The sequence below is a fragment of the Podarcis cretensis genome (assembly GCF_951804945.1).
Source record: "Podarcis cretensis genome assembly, chromosome: 5".
Classification (NCBI taxonomy): domain Eukaryota; kingdom Metazoa; phylum Chordata; class Lepidosauria; order Squamata; family Lacertidae; genus Podarcis; species Podarcis cretensis.
This window is the reverse complement of record NC_137174.1, coordinates 85,650,830-85,674,046: the sequence shown is the minus strand read 5'-3', so window position 1 is coordinate 85,674,046 and position 23,217 is coordinate 85,650,830. Positions and strand designations below refer to the sequence as shown.

At 43.9% G+C, this 23,217-nt stretch overlaps 1 protein-coding gene across 1 annotated transcript in view; it reads right to left on the bottom strand.

Annotated features, from left to right (window-relative positions):
- SERPINI1 (serpin family I member 1) overlaps nucleotides 1–23,217 on the bottom strand; it is an 89,413-nt gene that overhangs the window by 8,692 nt on the left and 57,504 nt on the right. Inside the window, exons 4-7 of the mRNA XM_079978148.1 lie at nucleotides 22,175–22,369; nucleotides 18,358–18,562; nucleotides 8,825–8,922; nucleotides 580–666 (exon numbers count right to left, since the gene is read on the bottom strand). Coding sequence (XP_079834274.1) covers nucleotides 580–666; nucleotides 8,825–8,922; nucleotides 18,358–18,562; nucleotides 22,175–22,369 — 585 coding nt within the window. The remainder of the gene's footprint in view (nucleotides 1–579; nucleotides 667–8,824; nucleotides 8,923–18,357; nucleotides 18,563–22,174; nucleotides 22,370–23,217) is intronic.

Below are 23,217 nucleotides of genomic sequence, written 5' to 3'. Positions count from 1 at the left end.
TCCATGCCAAATCTCCACTGCCAGACTGCTCTCCCTTTCAACAGCCCCAGATCACTCTGGGTGGACCCAGTGAGGCTGCCTCAGCCCAATCCAGGGTCGACCTTAAAATCATAGAATTATAGGCATGGAAGGGACCTTGAGGCTCATCTAATCCAATGCCCTGCGATGCAGGGATATGCAGCTGTCTCATATGGGTATCAAACCTGTGACCTTGGTGTTATCAGCACCATGGTCTAGCCAACTGAGCTATGCAAAAGACTTGTGCTGGCATGATTTGCTATCTGGCTTGCTCCGTTGCAACGCCCTGCTATCTAGTCCAGCATTCTGCTGCTCACAATGGCCAAGCCCACGAGGTCTCAAGGATTCTCTGAGCAAATTACACCCATGTCATTATCCCATACAACAGATCAGGAAGTAAGGTGGAGGCGGTAGCTTAAAGCTATTCAAGCGAGCTCATGGCTGAGCTATAATCTGAACCCAGAACTTTTAAACTCCCATCTTATGCTCCAAGTCAGTATACCCTGCCGATGCATAGCGGTGGTTCCTGTAACTGAATCAATAGTTTGAGGAGGTGCAAACCTGAGGCGGCGGCAGCTTCTGAGCCTTCTTCATTCACTTCGAAGATAGACTTGTGAACTGCTTTTGAAAGGTGAAGTTCTTTGTTGTCTGGAAGAGAAAGGAGAAATGAAGGGCAGAGGAAAAGCAGGGATGGGTGTATGTGTCATAGTTTCTCATTTTCTCCGGTCTCAGGCTTCATTCACTCCATTTCAGCATCACTTTGCAGTTTTATTTTTGTATGTGTGTGTTTGGTATGTATCAGGGATTGTACATACTTCATCTTCTAGACAGCTGGGCTCACCTCTTTCCATCTGTGCCGACCCTAAACATCTTCTCTGAAGCACGGCCCATGCATGTACCATTGATATACACAAATCTGCATGCGCTTGTGTGGATTTCTCTGAATATACACATTTTGTACACAATTTTGTTGAATGTATGCCTAATGCAATGCAATTGTGTGTTATTTCCACTGATACACACATTTATGTATGCAGCTTACTTTTTAGGAAACCCTAGGTTCACTGCCACTCCTCTTAATTTTTTTATCAGTGTGCTCAAAACACCCACATACCAATGAAACATTAAATATGTGGAAAAAAGAAACAGAAACAGAAATAAAATAACCAGTGATTTATTTTGCAGTTCTTGGGCTTGGTATAATAATATAAAGTCTTAAGATTAATCCATCTTATTTGCAAAATTAATTACTAAAATATATCTATACTACCTTCTTTTAAAACCTTGCATTTGTTTCAAATGTTCCTTTCCCCTGCAAAGCTATTAGCAATTTCCAACTCTCTCTCTCTCTCTCTCTCTCTCTCTCTCTCTCTCTCTCTCTCTCTGTGTGTGTCTCTCTCCATACTTCATTTAATAAAATAGCATCAGGGATGTGTGAAAGGTTATTTCATATTTAAATATATATTTAAGTATGTACATTTCATCAAAGTGTATATTTTATCTCAATGTACACATTTATAAATGTATTTTATCCTAGAATGCACATTTTTTTTTTAAAAAAAACCAATGGGTTTTGGTCCATTTTTGAGCCTAGATTATATTGCAAAATTCAGAGAAGTGCAAAATGCAAATGATAATTATACTCTAATCCGGTTATTGCTCCAGGAGGTGCAAATTAGATCACTTCACTAGCTTATGCTCTCCCCATTTCTCCTAGTGATCACAATTCTCAGGGGACACCTTGTGAACTTTGCTTTCCCTTGAGAGAGACCATCAGAGATTTAGTATGTATACTGTTTGAATTTATTTACAGATGACGTGGGTGGCACTGTGGTCTAAACCACTGAGCCTCTTGGGCTTGCCAATCAGAAGTTTGGCAGTTCGAATCCCTGCGACGGGGTGAGCTCCTGTTGCTTGGTCCCAGCTGCTGCCCACGTAGCAGTTTGAAAGCACACCAGTGCAAGCAGATAAATAGGTACCACTGTGGTGGGAAGGTAAACGGGGTTTCCATGCGCTCTGGCTTCTGTCATGGTGTTCCATTGTGCCAAAAGCAGTTTAGTCATGCTGGCCACATGACCTGGAAAGCTGTCTGTGAACAAACGCCAGCTCCCTTGGCCTGAAGTGAGATGAGCGCTGCAACCCCATAGTCGTCTTTGACTGGACTTAACCATCCAGGGTTCCCTTACCTTTTTACTTTTACCTTATTTACAGATATACAGGTTGGGTGCAGGTGGAGGAAGCTAAGCTAAAATACCCCCAGCAACCCACCACTCTCACATCAGATCTCTCCAAAGGCACTTGCTCTCTGTCTCTGCCCACATTTACACCATACATCTAAAGCTGTAGGTTTAACAATCTCTCTTCAAGGGCAACTCCATGGAGCATGTTGCACTGATGTCAAGTCAATTCAATGATTCCTTTAGCCCAGTAACATCTACTCTGATGGGAAGTGGCTCTCCAGGATTGAAGGCAGAATGTCTATTCTATCACTCTCACCTAATTCTTTTAACCAGGTGTGCTGAACAGACACCCATAACCCAAATCATCAGCGTGAACACAAATGAGACCAAAACATTTGCCCATCAGACCCTAAACTGGGAAAACAGCCTGAGCATCAAAATGGCAATTTTATACACTCATGTTTTGCATGCCTGAGCCCGCTTAGAGAAGAAACGACTGAGAGGAAAATCCTGCATTTCATTTTTGTTTTCTCACCCTGTTAATAATTAGAAAAGGGGGAAAGTAGCCTTTGTGAGAAACAAAAATAAATGAAGCACTGCATTTACCACATCAAGCCAGAGCTCTTAAGTAATTTAAAGATGGTACTTTGAAATTATTGCTGGGTGCTTAATTCAATAAAACCCAACTGTGAGCAAACCTTTCCGCCACCACCTGGGATGCCTCTGTTACTCACACAGAAAAATTAACAGCCCTGCTGTGGAGCCCATTAATCTTCTCTATGCTTAATGCTCAACGTTCCTCTATAAACAACTTAATCCTTAAAACGGTGGAGGAGTTAATTTGGTCGCGTAAAAACAGGTCTGTGGGTTTAAGGTTCGCCTGCTGGTTTTCATAAGGTAAAGGTGCAGGAAAAGTATAAATCTCTAGGAAAACCATTTGTCTCTTGGATGAAATGCAAAGCCGGTTCAATGCAGCTGCTGATTTTTGTGCTCCACAGCCCAATCCTAGGGCTCGCTGCATCAGCACTTTGAAGGAGCTAAATAAAGGTGTGGAAGTTCAGAAATGCTCTACTGGATCAAGCCAAAGAGCAACCGAGGCCACAATTTTGTTGCTGGCACTGGCCAGGCAACCACATGCCTCTGGGAAGCTGGTTGTGGAGACAAACCCGCTTCCCTTGTGGCCCAGCTGCTGGTTCTCAGTTTACGGCAGGAGTAGGGAACTTCAGAGCCAGGGGTTGAAATCAACCATTGAGGGCTCTCTATCTGACCCTGGGCCCTTTCCCCAGGCCACATGCCTCACTGGCCTTGCCATCGTTTTTGCTTGGCTGGAAGTTGTCCTTGAAATCTTGACACACTTTTTATGGGGCTGAGGACACTTTAGCCCCCCCCAAAGTAAGGTGGTACAGGGATGAACCTCTGTCAATCTTGAGGGGCTGGGCCTCCTCGTGATGGTGGAAGGGCATTGCTGGGCCTTTTTGTGGCCTTGCAGCCTCCTCTCAATGTGCATGACATCACAGGTGACATCACATGCGCACGAGGGGCTCCCCCAATGCTGTGTGGAATTGGGGCACCTCTGAACTCTGATAATGCTTCTTGCTTGCCTTGCAAAGAGGCATGCAAGTAGAAACTAGCCTACATTTGTTGTCCGGCCTACTTTTGCCTCTGGCCCCACACACTACCGACATGTGGCCCTCAGAGGGCTGTCCATAAGGGAACGGGCTATAAAATGTTCTCCACACCTGGCTGAAGAGAAAAGATTATCAGCAAGGCTTTAGGAGAAATTTCCTACTGTTAAACAGGGTGTTTGACAGTACAGTCATACCTTGGTTGTTGAATGCCCTGAAACTCGGACGTTTTGGCTCCCGAACGCCGCAAACTCTGAAGTGATTGTTCCGGATTGTGAACATTCTTTTAGAACCCGAACGTCATAGCTTCTGATTGGCTGCAAGAGCTTCCTTCAGCCAATCAGAAGCCGCCATTTGGGTTTCAAACGTTTTGGAAGTCGAACGGACTTCTGGGAACAGATTCCAAGGTACAACTGTAAACAGATTGTTTTGGGAAGGCTCTTCTTCACTGGAGACAATGATGCAGAGGCTGGTCAGGGATGCTGTATGACACTGGCAATTTGTGGGCCTCCAGATGTTCTGGGCTTCCAACTCCTATCAATCCCAGGCAGCACCGTTCATGGTAAGAGATGATGGGAGTTGGGGTCCAACAACAACTGGCAGTCCACAAGTTCCCTACTGTTGCTGAAGTTGCAACCTGCATTGTAGATCCTGCACTCAGCAGTGGCTTGAACTAGAGCAGCCTTTTTCCACCTTGGGTCCCTTGATGTTGGTGGACAACATCATCACCTCTGACCATTGGCCCTGCTGGCTAAGGATGACGGGACTTGTAGTCCAGAACATCTAGGAATCCAAGGGTGGGAATAACTAAGCTGGAGGACCTCCAAGGTCCCTTCTCAAATCCTATAGCAGAGGGACTTAGGATTCCCTCCGTTCCATGGGTGACTCCTACTGTTAACACGTTGACTGTGCTCTCCAGGTAGTCACAGGCTCTGGTAATTGATAATAAGGTTATGAACACTTGAGCATTGAAGCAGATGACCTACATATCCAGTCTTAGTCTAGCAGCTTTTTTCATTTCCTCTCCTCTGGAGAGTTTGTTCTATCGTTTTGCTAATGTGCTACTCTTTATTATTACTGTTGGTTCAACAGATGTACCAAGTGGAAACATGCAATTTCTTTTGTTTTTACATCACCTACATGCTCAATTTAATTCACTGGTGTGCTGTTTTAGCAACAGGCTAAAGAATTGTTGCTTTTTCGCTTCCGCCTGACCCATTCTACTCCTGATTTTATATATGACCCGGAAAGCTGTCTGTGGACAAATGCCTGCTCCCTCGGCCTGAAAGCGAGATGAATGCTGCAACCCCATAGTCGCCTTTGACTGGACTTCACCATCCAGGGGTCCTTTACCTTTTATGCACAGTCACATGTGCTCTGATGTGGCAGTTCTAAAAACACACATTCACACACGGATTCTTGAATCAAAGGGACTTGCCTCCACATAAGTGGCTTTAGGACCAGTGTTTTAATCCTGTCCTGCAAGCTGGAAAAGTCCAATACTTAAGAAAACCACAACAGCAACATTGTGTCATGTTTTCTGGTCACCCATTGCTGATTAATACAGCTGGTTGATTGTATTAAAGACAGCTCATGATTAAAAGTCTCCTGAAAAATGGGGATCTCTCTGTGTTTCTGAATACGATGTTCCCCAGGGCTTGCAGAAGATGAAACCCCTCCAGTTAAGGGAAGGAAGGCAGGAAATCCAAATGGATTTTTTAAAAAACAAAAACGCCGAGACCATATAACACCAGTCCTGAAAGGTCTAAATTGGCTCCCAGTACATTTCTGAGCACAATTCAAAGTGTTGGTGCTGACCTTTAAAGCCCTAAACGGTTTCGGCCCAGTATACCTGAAGGAGCGTCTCCACCCCCATTGTTCAGCTTGGACAATGAGGTCCAGCTTCAAAGGCCTTCTGGTGGTTCCCTCACAGGGAACCAGGTAGGGACCTTCTTGGTAGTAGTGCCCGCCCTGTGGAATGCCCTCCCACCAGATGTCAAGGAAATAAATAACTTTTAGAAGACATCTGAAGGCAACCCTGTATCAGGAGATCTTTAATGTCTAATGCTTTACAAATTTTTATGTGCTTGTAAGCTGCCCAGAGTGGCAGGGGAACCCCAGCCAGATGGGCAGGGTATAAATAATAACATTATTAAAACAAAAAGGAAGCAGGGGAAAAAACAGAAAAGGGAGAGCTGAGAATTTCTAGGTGGCTTAAACTAGAATTAGAGGTGTAGTCTAGGTTGCTTTCTGTAGGATCGTCTGTCTTGTAGAATGCTGCTTTTGCCTCCACTTAGACTATGCTTGTATACTTGTAAACAGAGCAAATATTGTACCAGCCTAACACAGAGACTTGTGCTTAATACCTCACCTGGTTGCCACAGGTCAGCAAGCAGGTTGGCAAAGGAGGGACAGGCCACTTTGTCCCTTCTCTACCAGCCTAATTGATTTCAGTACTAGCTGCAAAGGAAAGAAAGGAGAGAGGAGTGATCAGTTTCATTTCCTCCAGTCCATTAGGCAGAAGGCAACTGTTTGACTAGCCTCCTAAGAGATTTGAAGCCTGCATTTTCTAACTTGCCCTGGAAACACCAGTGTGGAAACGCGGGCAAGCAATTTGTAGTAAGGGACTGGTCCAGCAACTTGCATTAAGGGGTCTTTGTGACTAACCCTGCCTTCAAAAGTTGCAGTCACACTGCAAGCTGAATTGACAGCAAGACGATTCTAATATTGAGCATACCTTCATTTTCATTTTTTTATTTGTTTGGAGTAGATGTCTTTCTGGAGCAAGTTGTCTATCAACATCCATTAAGCTAGGAAACATAACGGGAACTTCCAGTGTCTCAGCACAACGTATCTCTCAAGGATCAAATCAGGTGGTCAAGTAGGCAAACAGCATTATACTAGGGTCACCAAATAAACTGAAAAATTCTGGTTATGTCCAGGGGTTGGGAGCTAAATTGGTGCCCAAAAGGAATTTTAAATTTAAAAATGTAAAAGCTCAACAACTTTGGACGACTGCCCCCAAAAAGCTGAGCTGTCTGGATTTTTTACTTCTTGAAATATGACAGACTTATGTTATACTCTGAGTGATGAGGCCCTCTTGATTGTTTTCTCCAGAAAGCATAATCTAAGCAGGCGGTAAAAATGGATTAATTGAACGCTCCATTACTAACCTAGTTTGACACTAACATTTTTGGCACATCCCTACCAGAGCAGACTGTTGAACCTAATGGATCACAGTTCTAATGAAGTGAGGCTGTTCTTCTCCATTTTTCAGAAAAGGAACAGAGCAAATGACTCACACACACACTACAAGATTTACTTAAATCACTGCTAGCGCAACGTCTTACTGTGAAAAGATAAGATGCCTGCACGGTCTGGGTAGCCCTGCAATGCATAATAGGACACAAAACTCTATCACTTCTGTTGCGGTCATGACACGTCTCCATCTCGCCGTGGCACTGACATTGTAATTATCAGCCGACTACTGTTGCTGGCTGTACACCAGCTGCCAGTGGTGTCCTTACTGCTCACCTGAACCACCCAATACAGAGAGGCATCAAACCGCGGGTGAGAAATGCACAGGGATAAAGGGGAGAGAATATGTAAGTGAGAACTTTAACAAGCATGGCAGTCAGACCTAATTGGAGGTGGGAGTCAGAAACCTTAATAGAGGCGGGCATGACTAATACTTTGTTAAAAGTCATGGCAGTGTGTGGAGGCTTCCCATTGATGCAGAGGGCTTTTGTAATTGTTTCTTGAAGAAGCAGAACTCTTTGGGCAGACGGCGATTGCATTGTTCTTACGGAATGATAGTTCAGCCAATTCAACTGTCATTAAAAAGATTTTTATCTCCACAGTGATGCCTTCATAGATTCCCCCCTTTGCTATTTTACAAAGCACAAGTATCCTTTGTCAGACACATTTAATGATGTCTTAATCTTCGATTGGAAACTGCCTTGAGCACTTCTTGGTGGACAAGCAGCCACTCCAATTTAGACATAAACAAGCGGTGGAATTGTTTTGATTTTGTTTCCCCAAGTTCCGCCTTTCCCCTGTTTAAGACTGCAATCCTAGACATACCTAGACCAAGATCCACTGACCTCAGTGGGACTTACTTCCTAGTAAAAGTGCATAGGCATGTGCTGTTTAACAGTGCATTTGCTGGTCATTGTGCCATGGTCATTCTAACAGATATACCTGAGAATCCTCTGGAAAATCAATCTGTCATAGGACTTTTGATGGCATTTTACCATTGTACTGTGCAGAGTGTATTAACTCATGGTCTCTGTGTGTGGTTTGGGAGCTGCATGGCCAGGGAAAAACAAATGCTGTTCAGGGTTGTAAAGACTGCAGAGAGAATAACTGGGTGCACTCTTCCCACCTTAGATCAAATCTATGCTGTCAGGTGCCATAAGAAAGCTGCAGAGATAGCACAGGATAGTATGCACCCCGGAAATGATCTCTTTCAACTTCTGCCTTCTGGAAGAAGGTATAGGGTTATAAAGACCAGGACTAGCTGCCTGAGAAACAGTTTCTACGCAAATGCAATTCTGGTTCTAATCGCAGCATAAGGAGTCTCTATAGTATATTGTATTTTAAAATGGGGTTTCAGAGTTTTTAGGGGTTTTTGAATGTTTTATGTAGATTTTCAATTTCATTGTTCTGTATGGTACAATGACAATCAAGGTATCGTATATCTTATATACCTGCCCATCACGAAAGCAAGATTACATTAACTGGGCAATCCACTGGATTATATTAGGTGGTTTCATTATGTGTGGACATACCAGTGTTTCACCATTGTAGAATACACTTTATCTGCTGTAGCTGGAATATTGCAGAGGACTTTCCTGTGAAGGAAGACTCTGCCACAACAGGCAGTTAGTGGCCAATGGTAGTTACACAGACCAGGACAGATGCCTTATGAGGTCAATGTAATCTGCCCCCGTTTAAGAACATGTGCAAGGACGCAACACATGTGTACAAAAAGCCTCTTACCAGACATTGCGGTGAGATCAGCGCTCCGGCCGAACACTTCTGTAATTCCAAGGCCCTTCAGAACATCCTTCAGATCAATTTCCTGTTCTATTGTGAACCTAGAGGACATAAAAAAGAATGAAAACTCATGAGCCTCTTTCCCTTCCCACTGCAGAAGCAGATCAGCAAGATGGGACTGGTCTTCAGGAAGCACAGCATGGAAAAAAGCAGTTTTTAAAATTGTGTATGTGTGGGTGGTTTTTTTAAAAAGTGATAAAACGTATTTATTGAGGTGACATTCAGCACTAGTTTATTGATGGCCATTCGTTTGCTTGCCGTAATATGGTCAGTTAAACTAACAGTTCTGCAGTCAAACAACACTTTCCCCAAAGGAGTTTGTGTCAACAAGATGGGTGAGGGTGATAGTGTTGTGTATGAAGCCACCTGACATGCAATCAGTTTTTAAAAATAATTTTAAAATTTAAAAAAAATTCAGACCAGAGACTGAATTTGAAAGATGAAGTTTTCGTTCTTTTTTTACTGTTTTTTTTAAAAAAACAAACAAACAGGCACATCCTACCAAAGTACGCCAAAATATGAGGAATATAAACCCAATGTAGAAGTCTATCAAAGGTTATAGGTAGAGGTTGGCAAGCTTTTTTTCTGTTGAGGGATACACAACCCGCCCATGATAATCTGCCTGGAGTCATAGGGGGCAGAGCTCCAAAGAGTTATCTCTCTTTCTGACACCCCACCCCTATTTGCATGAAATTAAGGTTTGCAGGTTGCCCTACCTTGAACTACAAGAATAAAAGAAATGAGAAATGTATCATCTGGTATACCAAGGGAGAGACCATCAGCCTTTGAACAGAGAGAGATGAGGCCCCAAAGCAGAAACAGCCAGCCACGGACAGACTTATGCAATCCAGACCACCATGTGCTGCAGGCAATGAGAGATGCGCATCGCAGAATGGTGCTTTCAAGAACAAAACAGCCTTAAATCAAGGAAGCTGTAAGCACCCCAGCAGGGAAATTGTCCACCTGTGCACAAGCTGTCATTCCATCACGGGCACAGCAATGCATCTTCTGAGCACTGAATCAAATATAGTGAAATGATGCCACTATATCACACAGGAATGAGCTCCCAAGTAGTACTGTTGCCATTAGGTGCAACCATACTATTTTCTAGCACAGGGGGGGTTGACTTCTCAATGTGTGGGGCACCCATTAGCCTTGAAACTGGCTCATTCATGTACCGTATTTTTCGCTCTATAAGACGCACCAGATCACAAGACACACCCTAGTTTTTGGAGGAGGAAAACAAGAAAAAAAATATTCTGAATCTCAGAAGCCAGAACAGCAAGAAGGATTGCTGCGCAGTGAAAGCAGCAATCCTTCTTGCTGTTCTGGCTTCTGGGATAGCTGCACAGCCTGCATTCGCTCCATAAGACGCACACACATTTCCCCTGCTCACAAGTCATTATTAGGCCTGGTGATCACACAGATTGCAGAGCCCCTTGCAAAGTGCCCTGCGCTGTCCTTTGAAGTCCTGCTGATCAGCTGATTGTGTTCCAAAGTGCCAGACAGGTGTTGCCTGGTGTAATTCTGACATCAGGTGATTAACAGGTGGCCAACCGCACCCATCTGTCAAATTTTGACTGTGAAGCGTGTGTGTGTGTCTGTGTGTGTGTGTGTAGGGAATGTAAGTTGTCCGTCTCTGCATAAGAGGTACAAAACGAGACAAACGCCCCTGGCCATCTGGATTCCTGCAGCAAACGAGGTTGTCTGAAAAGCAACGTTGAGAAATGGTAACCAGAGGCTGCTTAAAAATGTCACAAGAGGCATAATTGCCAGACAAAGCAGCATAGCTGAAAACACCAGAGGAACGAAAAGGCTTTTATTAGAATGACGGGCGCATTAATTATGAAGGATTTCGGTTCCACAGACGGCCGCTGTGTTATGCACAGGGGAGCACGTACCATACAATTGGGACATGTGACAGCAGCCTTCACAAACCTGGTGCTCTCTAGGTGTTTTGGACTGCACAGCCAGCGCTGCATCTCTAGGTTCAGGGCCGTCGTCCCAAACATCTGGAGAGCACCGGGTTGGGAAAACTGTGTTTCAGGGTTCTTCAGGAAGCCAGATGGTCTGAAGTGATTGGCACAGCCAAGCACTCTTTTGGAAAGAAGTCCACAGAGAAGTGATGTAGAAGACAGCAGGTCTAGAAGGTAGTAGTGGATTGTTGATTGTACTCCACAAAATTACAAAGGACTCAATGGAGGCTGATCCATTAGGACAAATGGGGCACTGCCCCACAAACCTTAGGGTGCCCTGAGCTGGCCCCACCTGCTTGCCTTCTTACTTATTGCCAGTCCAAGGGGGGGGGGTCAGCATCCTCCTCCTAAGGCTTATTGTGGCTCTCATAGTACTGAGCAGTGAGGAGGTGGGTGGAGACAAAACTAGAATTAATTAGCTACGGTAAGCCCATCATATTTTTGCTACGGTAAGCCCGTCATATTTTGGGGGCTCCAATTGCTGTGGGGCTCCCTGCCTTCGGTTGTACCATTCCCCAGTGGGCACTAGCCCCACCCCTGATGGAAATAAACATGGCACCAAACATGGGGAGGATGTGAATAACCTATTCCTCCCTGCCCTATTCTTGTGGCATGGTTTAACAGGGCTGTAAAACAGCTAAGCAAGCCAAAACAAGGCATTTAAAAAACAAGATATGCAGTGGCATTAACTGGGCTGCATTTGCCGAGTCATATTGGACTGCAGTGTTTAGCCAAAGGTTCCTCAAGTTGGAGCAGTGGGAAGAGTTCAGCGCTTTCTTCACTCACCACTTTAACTCCCCAGTCATCTCTGGTGCCAATGTCTCAGGCAGAACAACTCCTCATCCCATAGAACTCAATGGGGGCCAGTAAGAACCAAGCGTACCCTTGCCTCTACTGCCGTGTGCTGGGTTGTGTGTCTAGCAGCATAACGAGTAGAGATGTTGGGAGATTTGTGACTGGATACACTGGAGCTGTTATTTGACCTGTGGGCCAAAGGTACCAGATGTCTCATGTAGTTTGGTGCTGCTACAAAGGGAAATAAATGACTAAGCTCTGAACAGCCTGGTTATACCCTGAACAATACACACTGGAATTCTGTATATTTATCTTTTTGAATGGCCCACACCAGGTCCCCACTCCAATCAATCAACTGCATTTTTACTCAACAAACGCCCAACTTTAAGCAGGTGGAGAGTATTATGAGACGTTGTATGCATTTATAAAAATGTGGGAAAAAACGGACAGAGTAACACCAACAAAAGGCTGGAAAGGAGATGTAAGCTATGAGAAAGCCAAGCTACCATGTTCATAATTGATTGGAGAGACCCAGGTTCAAATCCTTACTCAGCCATGAACCTCACTGAATAACACTGAGGCATCTAATTCTATAACCTCTCTCAACATAATCTACCTCACGTTGCTGTTATGGGGATAAAGCCACGCATGCTACCCTAAGCTGATCGAAGGAATAGTAGAATAAAAACACACAAAGAAAATATGACCTATTTTCTATCTTTGTTGCTTTGTGCAACACAGGTGAATCTGAGAAATGCTGGAAACAACGGTAAACAACTGTGACCATAAACTATGCATTTTATGTTTCCATGACAGTTTGAGATTCTATTGTGTGTTCAGCAAACAGAGAATCATTTCTGGTAGTGGCAAGGAAGTCCTTTGAGCCTTCCAGTTACAATTACCTAGGAGACGACAATAAATTTGGAATTAATTTGATCCAAATAGAAATCCGTCTTACTGTCACCTTTGATTTCCTGGCTGACATGCTGATTTCTGCCAGTTACCTGGAGCAACGGCAGAGATATGCCCATGGGTACAAATGGCTTGTCAGACTTTTTCATATATGATGGGAATGCACAAGGGTGCCCATACAAACTTGTCAGTCACCTTAGATAACTACATATTACAGTTATATAAACTGAGCTTTCAGCATATCCTTTAATTTCGGAGGGGTTTGGAGCTCTCAGCAGTGATAACAGTGCATGATTTAAAGTCTGCCCCCTTAATTTGTGTGTGAAGGAGGTTGCCCACAGATTCTGCAGCATTCTGCCTATGTTTTAAGTGATGTGGACCACTTTTGAAAATAAAAAGTTACGCCTTGTGGGAATTTCATAGCACTGTAAGATCATAGCTGCAGGAAGTAAGGTTACAGGGAACCTGGCAGAGGGCCTTCTTGGTAGTGGCACCTGCCCTGTGAAACCCCCTCCCATCAGATTTCAAGGAAATAAACAACTATCTGACTTTTAGAAGACATCTAAAGGCAGCCCTGTTTAGGGAAGTTTTTAATGTTTGATGTTTTATCGTGTTTTTAATATTCTGTTGGGAACCACCCAGAGTGGCTGGGGAAACCCAGCCAGACGGGCGGGGTATAAATAATTATTCTTATTCTTATTCTTATAAGCCACATGGACCAGTGGTCTGACTCAGCATAAGGCAGATTTTATGACGCAATTTAGCATGGGGGGGGGGGGGACTTGGGAGGTCACCTAGTTCAACTTCCTGCTCCATGCATCTGCTTCAATGTCCAGCATCTGCTTAAACGCATCCAGCAAAGAGAGAACGCAGACCCTGAGCCCCTAAGACAGCCTGCTGTTGGAAAGTGTCTCTTAATGTTCAGCCAATATCTGCTTCCCTTCAATTTCCATTTATTCGTGTTGTTTTGATCATTTCATTTTTTTTTTTAAAAAATCAACTTTTTATCATAATTGTGATAAGGTGATCTGAGACAGCTCTCACTAGCAAGCATAAATTAAAAAAAATAATAATTCTTGGACAATTTTTACATACAGCAAGATAGAGGACTGTGTCCCATGCCAGGTCTACTCAGAGTAGATTAACTGAAGCCAATAAGCGTGACAAACCTGGGTTCATGGGTTTCAATGGGTCTGCAACCCAGAATCATAAACATACCAGCCGGATAAAAATTGAGATTTCGCTGTTACATATTGACTAGCAACTTGACAGCCATTACTACAGAATTGCACGTGCTGAATGGGGGCTTGCATGTTGCAAAGTCCCTGGAGAGGCCGATAAAGCTGACAGCACGCTCTTTGTGAGATGAGATCTCGGCCATTCTGAGTAAAACTTAGTTAAAGTCCACCTTTGCTACTGCTGTTAGCTGCTTTGAGGGCTCCAATTAATTGCTGGAACTGCTGCATACAAGCATTAAATTGAATCAAATTGATGGTGCTACAGAAATAATTGTGAATACCATGGGCAAAATTAAGAGATGCATCCTGGGCTGTCATCTGGAGGGAACTGTATGGACAACTTCCAGCCTTCAGAGATTCTAGCGATTGCAGTCCTTGAGCTTAAAGCATGCTCATATCCGCCTAGACCCAATGAAGTATCTGTCTCTTGGTCACAGTACAGTGTGACGCTAGAATGTGACGGATCTTTGGGGACTGGATTTTATAAACAAAGCAGATACTTTCAGAATTTGCCCAAACATTCTTAAGGCTCTTTGTAAATATTAATGAGTGAAGCATAGTGGAGAATGGATAAAATTAGATGCCATTCCTCTCCAGCGTATTTTCATAATAGGAATGGAAAAGGTAGCTAGCTAGCGCAAACTTTAAGTGCAGCACCCCGATGCTGTAATTCCCTTATTAAATTGCAGAAATTAATTATATACTTCCGAGGTTGAATTTCTCTGAGGATGGCAAGCAGATCTGGTGGATGTTATCAATGCACCAAATAAATACTCCATAAATATTTTATGCTATTTCTCCCTTTTCCTCCACCCCCTCAAAGAAGGCGAGAGACCAAGATGGAAGGGAAAGGAATGTGTGGGCCTGCGGGCCTTGCACGCTGAGAAATAGCAGTGGAATAAAATTAAATTCCCAACGCCCCGAAAGAGTCCATCCACTTACAAAGTGAACATTTATTTTTTTTAACTTTTGCATTTGTAATAGGGCTTGAACGACTAAGCAAAGCTGAGTTAATCACAACATTTCCAATTTTCTGTCTGCACTATCTACATCCAACTGAAACTGCAGTTTGCTTGTCTTAATAGCAAAACGGGGGTGGGGAAACAGCACAGGATTGTTAAATTATACTCCGTTCCGTTCCCAAATCATTGTTTCGGAGCCAAAGAGATCAACATTTTTTAATCCACTTTTGTGTAGCAGGGAAACAGACCATGAAACTAATTTGCAAAAATGATTTCCAAGCATAATTTAGCCGGGGAATGCAACGCAGGGCAAGGACCAGCTAATAACAGTAACCAAGTCTGCAACGTTCTGCTTCGGAATCATTTCACTCTGTATCATGGTATTTGGGGTTTGTGCATTTGTTTCCCTGATAATTGCTCATCGTTTGAATATCTTCCCCTCAAGGAAGCCACCTGGAGTAAGGGCACCAGATTGCAAATGCACACTCTTCTTCTTCTTTTTACTCTGTATAAGGCAGCCTTTCTCAACTTGTGGGTCCCCAGATGTTGAACTACAACTCCCATCACCCCTAGCTAGCAAGAACAGAGCTCAGGGATGATGGGAGTTGTAGTCCAACAACATCTGAGGACCCACAGGTTGAGAACCGCTGGTACAGTATATCTGAAGGAGCGTCTCCTCCCCCATCGTTCTGCCCGGACACTGAGGTCCAGCTCCGAGGGCCTTCTGGCGGTTCCCTCACTGCGAGAGGCCAAGTTACAGGGAACCAGGCAGAGGGCCTTCTCGGTAGTGGCGTCCGCCCTGTGGAACGCCCTCCCATCAGATGTCAAAGCGATAAACAACTACCTGACATTCAGAAGACATCTGAAGGCAGCCCTGTTCAGGGAAGTTTTTAATATGTGACATTTTAGTGTACTTTTCATCTTTGTTGGAAGCCGCCCAGAGTGGCTGGGGAAACGCAGCCAGATGGGCGGGGTACAAATAAATTATTATTATTATTATTATTATTATTATTATTATTATTAGGGAACTTCTTACGTTCTCCAATTTTTTTAATTAATTTCCCAAATTATTATAAATCCAACCAAATTACTTTGATTTAATGCAATTTCTTAAAATCCCGCTCCTGTTGCAAACATATGTCGATCGTTTCCTCCCATAGCTGCATCATTTCTTATACCTGCAGAAATGTGACACTTCCCTTTCTCCTCCCTTCAATAATCATTCATTCAGCGTTCTGATTTCCACAATGGAATTGCAAACATCATATACGGCAACTGGAGGTTGGGTGAGATTGAACAACAGGCTTATTTGGATCACTCTCTGATGATGCAATGCATGGTGGGAAAACAGAACTGCCTACCCAACATGCTTGGCCCCACCAGATATCCACATATAGATCTACAAACATGTGTAATCCAATGCCGAGAGACCCGGATTTTATTGGGGGGTGGGGACTGACTGAGATCTGGGTTTATGCACATTGGATTTAGCCTACGTACTCAATTCCTCAACATTAAGCCCACATGTGGGCATGCATTGGTACTTTGGGAGGGACCAGCTTGCCAGGTCTGATGGAAGTGGGTAAAGGTAAAGGTAAAGGTACCCCTGCCCGTACGGGCCAGTCTTGACAGACTCTGGGGTTGTGCGCCCATCTCACTTAAGAGGCCAGGGGCCAGCGCTGTCCGGAGACACTTCCGGGTCACGTGGCCAGCGTGACATCGCTGCTCTGGCAAGCCAGAGCCGCACACGGAAACGCCGTTTACCTTCCCGCTGGTAAGCGGTCCCTATTTATCTACTTGCACCCGGAGGTGCTTTCGAACTGCTAGGTTGGCAGGCGCTGGGACCGAGCAGCGGGAGCGCACCCCGCCGCAGGGATTCGAACCGCCGACCTTTCGATCGGCAAGCCCTAGGCGCTGAGGCTTTAACCCACAGCGCCACCTGCGTCCCTGATGGAAGTGGGAGAGAGCTGTTATTTCACCACAGTGCACAAAGAGAAGCAGAACACACACCCCTAAAGCTCCTGCAAAAAATCCACAAGTTTTCTAGTATTGCAGGTAACTTATCACAGCTTTACATCAAAACATATGCTGAAATGAGTTCTAAGGTCTGGATGTGACCAGAGATGGAAGAGAAGATGCAGGAGCGTTCAGCTTGGTGAGCAGAAGAAAAGAGCAGGTGATGAAACCCTTTGTTGAGTACTGTTTTCAGGTTCTGCCTTGTATCCACAGAACCATGAGTGGGTCCACTTCTGCAACAGGGCGTTTTCACCTGCCTTCCGGTACATTCCCTCGTGCCTGTACATCAAAAAGCTGCTTTGATGTGTCAGGGGAGTCTCAAGCATGACACGCAATGGGACATGAAGGGCTGTGTGTGGTTGGATGAGAAACTCAGTGGGAAAATCAGAGAGAACTCCCACCATGACTTTGTGCATGAACCATGACTCTTTTAACATGCAGCTTTATGGTTCTCAACAGAAGACCTCTCCCAAAGTTCAGTCAGCCTTTGCACACCTGCAAAAATAGATTGCGACGGTCTACTGAAACTGACAGTGGCTCCTGTCTCAAAATATCCTACCAAACTATTATCCATAATGGCATAAGAAATGCCTGCTGGATCAAGCCATTGCATAGCTGTCAACCTTTCCCTTTTCTTGCGAGGAATTCTATTAGGAAAAAGGGAATTTCCCTTAAAAAACGGAAAAAGTTGACAGCTATGGCCATTGGCCCATCTAGTCCAGCATCCTGTACGCACTGTGGCCAAACAGATGCCCACGGGAAGTTTTTAATGTTCAATGTTTTATTGTGTTTTTAATATTCTGTTGGGAGCCACCCAGAGTGGCTGGGGAAACCCAGACAGATGGGCGGGGTATAAACAAATTATTATTATTATTATTATTATTATTATTATTATTATTATTATTATTCCCAAAGCAGGACCTGAGTGCAACAGTCCTCTCCTCACAGCTATGTTATTATGCGCTCTCCAAATGACAATCTTGGTGTTTCCATTTTACATGAGGGGCACTGAGGTAAAACAAAAGAAAAATGGAGAGAAACTTTTCAAATGAGCCGCAGGGTCAAGCTGTTTATTTGAATCCAATGCCTTTCACAGTCCCTAGCCTGGCCAGTATCCAACATGCTACTAGGGTTGGGCGATATCTGGTTTTTGTGATATATCGCTAGCTGAACATTGCGATATACCGATATATCACATTGACTGAAATAAGGACGGAGCCATGTAGAGGCACTGGCTGGCTTCGTGGTTTTTCCTGCATCATGATTTTTGCCGGCGCCTGCTCTTGTGATTTGCTGCCCACGGCAGGAGGCAGGGGAGATCTCAGCTGGCAGAGAGGGGTACAGGAATCGAGAGAAGCATTGGCTGGCTTCACGGTTTTGTGATTTTTGCATAACACATGCACCATGATTCAAGATATATTGCCAGGTCAAAATTATGAAACAGGTATCATTATATGGACTTCACATGGATTTTGGATGCTGTGTCCATATATCACCCAGCTCTACATGCCACCCACTAAGACAAACTGGCTCTCCTCTCCCCTCCATCCTGCCAGAATCTGGAAAAGCATTCTCACCTGGGTAGATAGACTTCCACCTTCTGCTTCTTTACGGAGCTTGCCCATTCCTCAATCAGCTGGGCTTTGACCAGAGGTTCCAGTGTGGCTAGGGGAACTTCTTGCCTGGAAAGAACAATCATCATGCTGAACTCATCTCCTTCGTAGGGGATTTCTAGAACTTGATAGATGCCTCCGGCTTCATTGGAGCCGTCACTGAACTCCCCTAAAAGAAAAAAGAAAAACAGCCCGGTTGGGTTTTTGGAGATAATTTCATTTACCTGCACAGTACTGAAATCCATAGGATGGTCTCTAGCTGAGAACAGGCCTTGAGGCAAATTATGACCAGCCGTTAAAACCATTTGATTGTCTTTTCACATTTTCAATATCAGTTATTTGACCTTTAGATGGGTATACACACACAATGTTCCTGGTGTAGGATTGGTGGGTTTATCCTCTTCGTTGTTTGTTTCTTTTTTGGGGGGGTACTTCCCCCTTTTTTGTGGGCAAAAAATACAAAGGCTGCGTTCACATGGCAGTTTATTCCATTTTCATTCCATTCCATCTCCCTAACTGTTGATTTCCACATTATATTTGAGCTTTCAGAATAAAGTGGTACCTTGGGTTACATACGCTTCAGGTTACAGATGCTTCAGGTTACAGACTCTGCTAACCCAGAAATAGTACCTCGGGTTAAGAACTTTGCTTCAGGAGGAGAACAGAAATTGTGCTCTGGCAGCGCAGCAGCAGCAGGAGACCCCCATTAGCTAAAGTGGCGCTTCAGGTTAAGAACAGTTTCAGGTTAAGAACAGACCTCCAGAACGAATTATGTACTTAACCTGAGGTACCACTGTACATAAAATCAACTTCTGGAACTACAGTGGAATATAGCCCAGGTTTAGAACTCATTTTCATCTTATTTGCATACAGATTTTCTTTTTTTCTGGAAGCAAATAACACAAATATGAGCTCTAAGCTTGCGCGAAATTCCACTATAGTTCCAAAAATGGCTTTTGTGTCATGTGAATGCTCAGATATGATGGAGAACTTAACAGGGAAAAGATGTGAAAACAAAATACCCTGTGAATGTACCAAAAATGAAAATGCTGTACTATCATATTTTTAAGACTTCTTTAACTTTCGGGCATAACTAACAAAAAAACCTCTGTTATGTATGGTTTAGACATATGGGTCAAACATAAGGTGAAACACATTGCGCTAATCATATTTATTAATGCATATCATGGATTGAGCATCCACAAACAAGCCATAGTTTCTGCAGGTGCTTGTCAGCTTTCATTTCCCATGGACTCAACTTCACAGCAGCAGCTTCTTGGGGTAGATCAATGGCCCAACTGTTGTTTCTCAATGGACTGTGAATTCAGACATAATAGCAGATCCATAGTTAGAGTAAACCATTGTTTGCGAACCAGACTATGGTTTGTTGGCAGATTTTGATTCAGACATGATTCTGTATTAGGTCCGGACACTGCCCACATATTCTAGCTCAGAGACGAGATCCAGAAACTTTCTTCTGCGCATTACAGTACGGACCCAGAAAGTGGTGTGAAAAAATTGTTACGATATGAGTACAATGCAGCTGCAAACTGGCAGCTCGGTGAAAACATCACATGATGTGGCTAGCTGTGGGAAAGAATCTTCCTGGAAGTTCACAGGCTTCACAAAGCTTTGTTCAGTGTGTAATATGAGACCTTCCTGTTGCGTATATAAAGGAAGTTTGAGTCACTTGCTCGATGGAGACTGAGCTGATTGGTCATGTTTTCTGTAGTGCTGTAAAGTCAGAAATAAAGAGATGTAAATAGACTTTCTGACTATCTCCTTTCTCTTGCTGGTATGCAAGGAGGGAGGGGGTGTGCATTTTCCACGCTGGGAAATGTCGCCTATCAAGATCTACCCTGGACTTGCGAGGATGCCAGCCAGGAAGATCACTGGTAAACAAGCCCGGGAACCTAAGAGGGGGGCCAGCCTCTCCCGAGGGGGCTTGTTTTCCAACAAATATAACTGGTTATTTCATCTCCAAAACCAAACAGGTTATCGTTCTGGTCAGCAGCTGCACAAGGAGCTGTCTGGAATTACCTACGTAAGTTCCTTTGATCATGAGCAGGATACAGATTATAGTAATAAGAATAACATTTGTACTGTATAGTACTTTCATGTGTGCAAAGCACTTTGTGTGCATTATCTAAATCCGTGGTTCCCAAACTTTCCCCCCTCACAGACCACTTGAAAATTACTGAGGGCTTTGGGACACCACTTAATATTTTTTCTGACTGTTGTAGCGATTGTAGGACATCACTGTAGATTCTATATTATTTTTAATTGTATTTTTTATTGCTTCCTCTTTTTCTCCTTATTTATTATATTTTTTTTGTATTACTGTTTGAACGCCATAAAATCCAGATTGCAATGCATATACGGTAATAAAATACAATGAAAGAAATAAAAGAAGCAATTAAAAATCAATATGCATTGGGTGTGCCATCTTCCACCTTCAACCACAAATCCACAGACATGCCGTAGAACTGTGAACAAAGCTCAGATCACAGTTTGGAAATTTCTGGTCTAGATACAGGGTCAGTTTGCCCATGATGCAGGATGAAGCAGCCTTGGGCAAGACTGAAATCTCCTGAGATCTTGCTGGAAACTGCTGAAATCTTGAGAAATCTCACTGGAAACTGCCATCACTATTGCTACAGATCAGAGAGGATTTGCTGGTGTGGGGTGTTGCGGCAGCAGATTCCTGTTTTGCCTTGGGCGGCAGAATACTACTAATAATAATTTGTATTTATGCCCCGCCCTCCCTGGCCAAAACCAGACTCAGAGCGGCTAACATCAAATGCATAACACATTAACATAAAATCAGGCAATCAATTAAAATACATCGAAAAATCAGATCAGGATCAGAATAAAATTCAAACAAATGGCAACCCACAGATTAGGGTTGGGGACCTTAAATGCTGAACTTATATGAGCCTGTGAGAAAAACTGGGAGGCTAGTTTCATGCTGCTTTCTGTGAGAAAAATTGGGAGGCTGCTTTCACGCAAGTTCTTATGATAGTGGAGGGGGAGTCAGACTGAACCCTGACCAAAGGCCTGGCGGAACAGCTTTGTCTTGCAGGCCCTGCGGAAAGATGACCCTGTCTTGTTGCAATCCTTAAAACAACCCTGGAAGATAAAGGTAAAAGGTAAAGGACCTCTGGACAGTTAAGTCCAGTCAAAGGTGACTATGGGATTGCAGCGTTCATCTCGCTTTCAGGCCGAGGGAGCTGGTGTTTGTCTATAGACAGCTTTCCGGGTCATGTGGCCAGCAGGACTAAACAGCTTCTGGTGCAATGAGACACCATAACGGAAACCAGAGCGCACAGAAATGCCATTTACCTTCTGCTGCAGCGGTACCTATTTATCTACTTGCACTGGCTTGCTTTCAAACTGCTAGATTGGCAGGAGCTGGGGCAGAGTAACGGGAGCTCATCCCGCCGCAGGGATTCAAACAGCCAGCCTTCAGATCGGCAAGCCCAAGAGCCTCAGTAGTTTAGACCACAGCACCACCCATGTCCCCCAGTATTCACATCTTCCATACTGATATAGCAATGAAAACATTGCAGTTGACACAATAATAATGGAAGGCTCCTTTGGAAACTTCCATTTCTGAGGCCCCGGTGCAAACAATGTGATTTCATTTTCGTCTGGTTGGCAATTGTGCAGGAGATGTTATTAAGAGGTGTGAATTGGCATTAAGTGCTGAAGAAGGGTGATAGCGTATACCTAGAAAATTAATCTTTTCTGCTAGAAAGAAAACATGTACGATATTGCTTACCGTAATAAAATTCTCCCTGCTGATACATCATTGGAATTTGCACTTCACTTTCATCATCTTTAGTGAAAGAGAAGGTTCTTGTGTTTTCTGGCCTGAACTGAGACTTCCAATTTCCCTTAAAGTAGATTGCATTGACGAGGGCCAAGTGAGTGAGAGCACCAAAATCCCTGGCCGACACAAAATCCTTGATCATGTCTGTCGGTTGAAAGGGGAGAGAAGGAGCGCATCAATCAGAATGCCTAATTGAACATTTATATCAAAGCTGTAAACCCCCCAAAAACCAACACCATGGAAGGAAAACAAAACAATCTAAAAGCAACTCCTTTCCATATTCCCACATTTAACTGTCGAGTGTTTGGTTGCAAAAGAATTTAGGCTTCACAGCAGGCAGATCAACCTGCACAACAAATACAATATACACTTGTCTAAAATAGTTTTGAAGTTATCGGCATTAAAATTGTCTTTCAATGTTTAACCAGCTGGTATGTTAGATCAAGGGGATGCCCATAAAAAGAGTGAAAAACAAAACAGAAAACAAGAACAGGCTGCATTTGAAAAACAATGTAAAACAACCTTGATAATGACCCATTCTTTCCAGATGGAAAAGCTTGTTGGTGGGGGAGGTATTTTCAATTGTTTCCAGAAAGCGCAGATAGTGGCTGCTTGTCTTACCTCAACAGGAATGCTACTCCACAGAACAGAGCCATGCTGAAAGCCCTGCTCCAAATTACTGTGGCGTGGGCTCAGTTCTTTGGAATTTGCAGGAGAAACTCTCCTGTATGCCACAGTGACCTAGTGGCTGTATATAAGCGATTAGGTGGAATTCTCAAGTAACCACACCTCCTCTGTGCAGGCCACACCCCTCAATATTCTGTGCAGTCATTGCAAAGCCTGTGGAACTCCCTCCCACAACGGAGACTAGACGGGCACCTTTTTTGCTCAACTCCAGGCACAGACTAAGACTCTCCTGTTCCAGCAAGTGTTAATAAGGTAGCATTTGGTTTTATGACACTTCCCCCCCCCCAATTGTCCCCATTTTCTGC